Below are 6,000 nucleotides of genomic sequence, written 5' to 3'. Positions count from 1 at the left end.
AAGACAACTTAACTGTTAGAAAGTTAGTATGTGTGTACACCCCCTGGGATTCCAGAGTGGGGCAGTCTGGGACTGGGCTTGAAGATACCTCACTGGCCTCTGTAATACATTGCGGGCCACAGCATGGGGCAGGGGACTGTTATCTAGGGAAGTGGTGTATGTTTCTTCCTTAAAGCTGCAGTAAACACACTCAAAAATGGAAGTGAAACTCCTGGGCTCAAGCCATTGGATGCCCCTCCCCTCCCAGAGCTGGGATGGAATCCAGGAGCTCCCACAACCTGCTCGACCCTACTTCCTTTGCAGAATTGGGATAGAAACCAAGAGTCCTGGCTTCCCACCTCCCTGCTGTGACCCATTAGACCCCATTCCCATCACACAGCTGGGAGAGAACCAAGGCATCCTTCTCCCCATTCCTTCTAGACCAGCCTGGACAAGACTGGATGGAAACTGGACAGGAACCTAACTGGGGTTATATGACCCCAACGCTCTCTCCTACCCAGGGCAAGAGTTTGGAGTCAATGATCTACTGAGGTCCCTTCCGACCCAAACATCTATGAATCTATGAATCTTTGAACCTGCACCCCAAAAATCCCAACCAAGCTCCTCATCACCAGGATGGAGGCTGTTCTGTTGCAAGAAAACAGCCTAAAGAGGTTTTAATAACACTCAGACACTCAGCAATGTCCCCCAAATCTATTTTATTGCTGTTCAGAAAAGCTGCAGATTGAGATTCCAGCACGCAGGATTCTGGACAAACCCAGGGCACAATTTTGAGGGGTTGCACAGGCAAGGAGACCCCTGTCACACACACACACAAATACATGCAGATGCCGTGACCCTGCCATCTGTACCTGGGCTCCAGAGCAGAGACGGGCAGCTGGGGCTGCTGCCCTGTTCCCTCCCCTTTAACCTTAAATGAGTGGATTTGCCCAAAAGCAACTTCAGTGGATTAATTTAGGCATGACTGACTCACAGAAGGGCTGAGGTGCCAGGCCCAATCCAGCACCCCCCAGGGTCAAGAGACTCTTACCCAGGACTGTATTAGACAGTGGATATAACGCCACAGCCCCACATAGACCAGCTGCCATTGGTCCCAATCAGCCCTTAATTGAGAACCTCCTTTTCCCATTCCCATGGGTCAGCAGCCACCCCCAGCCCCAGTGTGAGGGAGCAGTAGAAGACAGTCCATGATCAACGTGTCACAGTCACGGAGTGAGGGGGGACTCCCACCTGGGTCCAGTGGCTGAAAGTCAATGGTAGCAGAGTGGGGACACTGGGGTGGCAGGTTTGGGAGGACAGTGCAAGCAGTTCTTGCAAAGGCATGTGGGGAGGACTCAGGGGTGCTTAGTTCTTCTTCTTCTTACCTAAAAGGCAAAAGGTTGTCAGTCACCAGGAGCCATGGGCCCAGAATCTGGGCCTGTCAGGGATCATGGCCCTTCCCTGGCAGTAGAAAAGAGTCTCGGGGGCTGCTGGACCCCATTAGGAATACGCCAATGTCGCAGAGTTGCCACCCTTTATTAGCTGGGGGATAGGTCGTGTAGCTAGCGAGGATGGATAGGTTGTGTAGTTAGCAGTACAGGGAGTCTCCCCTGTGGGTGCTGCATCAGCCCAGGATGGCTTGGCACAGACTGGAAAACAAGCAACAGCTACTCACAATGGGCCCCGTGGGTTACGGGCCTCGTTCATCTTCATGCCCTTCATGATAAGGACCGTGCCTGCGATGATGCCGATGATGCCCACGGCCAAGCCCAGGGCACACACCACAGTCTCTGTGGTCTCAGGAATGGGGGTGGGCACTTGGGCTTCTGCAGAGGGAGAGATGAGGGACAAAGTGAGGCCACGAGGCAGGGAGAGACCCCAGGGGTCCGGGTTCCCAGCTCCCCTACTGTACAGCCCGCTTGGAGTCAAGCGAACCCAAGAGCCCTGGCTCCCAGGCCCACCTGCTGTATGTCACTAGGCCCAAGCCTTCTCCCGGTGCCAGGGAGGACCCAGGAGTCCCGGCTTCCCAGCCCTGTGCCCATCCAGGACCCATGGGTGTGCCCCCCAGCCTTACCCCAGTGCTTCAGGAAGGGCTTGGCCAGCCCCCAGTGCTCCACCCGGCAGTCGTAGTAGTCATCGGTGGTGGGAATGAAGGGCAGGTAGGTGAACTTGCGGAAAGCGTTGTCCTCGCGGGGGTAGAAGTCAGTCTCAAAGACGCCATCCGTCATCTCCTTCCCGTTCTTCAGCCAGGTGACGTTAAGCACAGGCGGCGAGAACTTGTCCACGAAGCAGATGAGGATGTTGGGCTCGCCCAGCTCCACAGGGTCCTCAGAAAACACCTTTACTTCTGGGGCCACTGGGAAGGGAGGCCAAGGACAGGCCGTTAGTGCTGTCCAGACTCTACCCGCATGGCTGCCTGCCCTCGGCATGCAAAGTGGCACTGGACCACGTTAGAGGGGCAAGGCCCCTAGTCCCTCCATGCTGGGGTCATCGTAGCCCAGTGTGGGCCAAACTTTCTGGCAGGCATGCCATAAATTAGTCAAACACCCTCCCTACATGCCTCTCATCCCTTTCCCCTGTCCAATCTGCTGCTCTGTTTTGTGCTCCATTCCCTATGTTCCCACCCCTATCTGCTGCTCTGCTTTATGCTTCCTGCCGTGTCTGCTGCTGTGATGCCTGTCACCTCCCAAGTCTTCCAGGTGCCACACACACAGGCTGCCCATGCCACGGGCTGGCCACCCCTGTTGTAGCCAATAACCCCTTGGGAGGAAAGACCCTGTGCCCTCTGCTGCCCAGCTCTGTAGCGTAACCCGGGTCAGAGCTCATCATGAGTAGGGGGCAGAGAACTCCCACCGTGTCCCCCCATCCTGGGGCTTACCGATCTGGGACCGTGTGCGGTTGGACCTCTCAATCATGATCTCCATGTTCTTCTTGAGCACGGCAATGTTGCCCAAGGCACCCTGTGCCTCAAAGCTGGTGAACTTGCCGAAGTCAGGCAGGCGCCAGATTGTTTCCTTTTTTTCCAGGTCCACATGGAAGATCTCATCGTTGTCAAACTCGAACATGAACTCACCGGACTCCGTGGATGGATGTGTCCGCTGGTAATAGGCCACCTGGGACAGCACGTGATCCACTGTGGAGATACAAGGGTGCACACCCACTCATCATATGACAGGATCACCCGCATTGCCCCTACCCAGTTATTCAGGGCTTGTGTCCTTCCCCAGTATCACCCACCCCACGTGCTCCTGTGGGTGTTACAACTGCATTAGGACACAGCGAGGGACCTCCATGAGGCACAGCACCGCCCCACCACCACATAGGTGCAATGGGGTCAGTAGGGCCTCACACAGGGGGGCCACAGGGAAAAGGAGTGGGGGTTGAGGCCAGGGGCTGTTTGTCCCTGCACCAAGGACACTTCCTCCTCAGCTGGGTGTAGCACCGGGGCGCCCTTTTAGGAAATGCTTCCTTTCCATAGCTTGTCTGTGCATGGGGCCCCCCACAAAGCTTCCAGCTCCCCAGTGCTGCCCAGGGAGGGGCTCTGCCTTCCTGCAGAGGAGCTGCTTCACAGCAGACCCACGGCTCCTTCCCCACCACCAGTGCCCCGCAGTCACAGCCCCTTCCCGATCACCCCCGGCTCACTCTGTGCCAGCCCCGGTGCCCCCTCACCTGGTCCCATCAGGGCTCCCTCCTGCCTCTCGAGGGGTGTGCCAGGGGCCATCTGGGGAATTAGGGTGCCTTCCCTTCCTTCCCTTCCCACCATCACCTCCTTCCTATGTGTCTTAGACCCCACTCTGCACCTACCTTTGACTGCCCCAGTGCCCTGCAGAGCCAGCACGGTGATCAGAGCCAGCTGGGCCTGAGGAAAGACCCGTCCTCCAGCCATCTCCTCTCTCGGGGGCACTCACACTGGGCTCGGGGTACAGGAGCAATAGAGAGAATGGGGTGGGGGGGCACATTTAAGAGTCCCAGGAGCAGACAGCAGAGGGCAGGGCAGGGCCCCAGCTAATGGGAGGAATCCCCGGTGCTGACGAGGCTGTTGCTAGGAAGGGCAGCAGCACAGGGCAACACTGAATGGAGATAGATAAATTCCCACCACATACAGGCTACCACAGACAGGGCTTGGGGGAGCCTTCAGGGGGGACGGGATATGGATCCTCTGGTCTGCAGGGGAGAGCAGCTCCCATGTAGCTCTGGGAGGAATAGCCCAGCTGCCTCAGGGAAGGAGAAGTGGGCTTGGGACCTTTCTCCAGGAGCCCCAGCCTCGTCCCAGTGACCAAACCCCTCCTGCACCCCTCTTGGGCCCCTCTGTGCACAGACTGGGGTGTTGCCTCCATTATACCCCGTTCTCCCCACACACAACACAGATGCACCCCCTCCATCTGCAGGGCTGGGGGATGCTCCCCAGGTGGGCTGACAGGTAGAGGGACAAAAGGACGATGGGCTGACTGCCCAGACACTGGCCTGGGACTCTGGTGCCAGGGATCAGGTCCCAGCTGTGCCCCGCAAGCCCTTGGGAGGCTCCTGAATGTCTCTGGGCTTCGACTCCCACCTGAAGCTGAAGAAAACAGGCCTGCCCCAGTGCAGGGGGCGAGAAGGGAAGTGCAGGGGGATAAGGAGGACACAAGGGCTCTGAGACCATCCAAGGCCTTTACCAAGAGCAGTGGGTGATCTTCCAGTGATGGCCCCATAGACGTGGCAATCCCCTCTCGAACACAGTCCCTGAAGAGCAGGGCTGGGGACCCTCCATGGGCCTTGGGGGAGCTCCAAGCTTCGGCCTGTGGGGCCAGCCACAAAGCCCACCCCCCCAGCCCCCAGCACTAGATTCATATGCACAAGAGATCCCCCAACACCTCCACATGACAACCCATCTGCCCCAGCAGGGAGGCATTGGGGTATCAGTCCCAAGGCACGTACCAGGGCATCACACACATCTTGCTGAGTGCCCTGCGCTAGGGGGTGGCTGGGCCCTGGACTGCCCCCCTGTTCAGCACCTTACAACCACCCCAAGAGCTGCAGCTGGGCCAGGGAAGGTGTTGGGGGTGTCCTGCAGCCCAGCCCCAGGCACTGAGTTTTTGGTGCAGGAGGAAGTGTGTGCTGGAGCCCTGCTGAGCCTGGCTCTCCCTGGTGACTGATGAGCTGCCCAGGCCTGATGCAGACTGGTCCCTGTGGCTGAGGCTGCCCAATCCTGGGGCTGGGGCAGCATCAGGGGCTGATAGTCAAAGCTGGGCAGAGAAGATCTCACTTTGGGAGGAAATTGATGGCTTTCATCTCTGTCTCCTGTGCAATGATGTGGACAGGTCAGATCCTGGGGGCCAGGAGCTTCTGGGCTGGGGCTCTGCTGGGGACACTGATGGTGCTGAGAGCCCACGAGGCTCATTGCACAGAGTCCAGAGATGTGCAGAGACCCCAGGTACCCCAGGGAGCCCTGTCCTAGGCAGGTGTTGGAGGTATTGAGGTGACTGATCCCAGCTTCCCCACAGGGGAAGCACCACGGTCACACCAAGGGAAAGTCTTGGGCTGGGTCAGGACACAGAGGGGTGGGAACAAGGTCACACCAGTGGTACGGGGCAGGAACCAGGCAAGTGGGGCAGGCAGCGGGGCTGGTGGAGAGCAGAGGTCACATTGAGAGGAGGCTGCAGGCAGCAGAGTCATCCTGCTTTTGAGGGGGGTGCATTTAGCAGGGTGGCAAGCAGCAAATCCCCCTTGCTATGTGCTGGAGGCAGGTGCAGACAGCAGGGTCACCCCATTGTAAGCCACCCAGAGGCCCTGCACTCCCTGCTCCTGCTGCACCCCTGGCAGGAGTTGTGCTGTGGGGGGGGGGGGGGTCAGGTCCCTGAGTGGTGCCATCTCTGCCCCCCAGACCATTTCATGATACAGCATAAACAAGAGTGCATTACACCAACAACAGGGCCACCCTGATGGGGAGGCAGAGCCAGGTAAGGGGGCTGCAGAGGGCAGGTTGGGAGCATAGCCCCTCAGTGGCAGCAGGGTCACACTGCTGGAAAGCTGCATGGTGGC

The 6,000-nt window shown here is 58.4% G+C and overlaps 1 protein-coding gene across 2 annotated transcripts; it reads right to left on the bottom strand.

The window, feature by feature from the left end:
* Nucleotides 1-681: 681 nt before the first annotated feature.
* Nucleotides 682-3,929, bottom strand: LOC149852941 (HLA class II histocompatibility antigen, DR alpha chain-like). Of its 2 annotated transcripts, XM_090029456.1 has the most exons (5): nucleotides 3,784-3,928; nucleotides 2,858-3,112; nucleotides 2,054-2,335; nucleotides 1,655-1,805; nucleotides 682-1,364 (listed from the first exon to the last, which is right to left on the bottom strand). In XM_090029456.1, exons 1-5 carry the CDS (start codon nucleotides 3,863-3,865, stop codon nucleotides 1,361-1,363), a joined length of 774 nt encoding a protein of 257 aa, XP_089885582.1. In that variant the 5' UTR covers nucleotides 3,866-3,928; the 3' UTR covers nucleotides 682-1,360. The 2 variants fall into 2 exon arrangements, with proteins under 2 accessions (XP_089885582.1, XP_089885583.1); XM_090029457.1 differs by having other exon boundaries at nucleotides 682-1,805; nucleotides 3,784-3,929.
* Nucleotides 3,930-6,000: the final 2,071 nt, after the last annotated feature.

The sequence above is a fragment of the Crocodylus siamensis genome, chromosome 15 (genome assembly GCF_052110815.1).
Source record: "Crocodylus siamensis isolate JL-2025a chromosome 15, ASM5211081v1, whole genome shotgun sequence".
Lineage (NCBI taxonomy): Eukaryota > Metazoa > Chordata > Crocodylia > Crocodylidae > Crocodylus > Crocodylus siamensis.
Note: the sequence above shows the minus strand (reverse complement) of the source record. Positions and strands in the feature narration are given on the sequence as shown.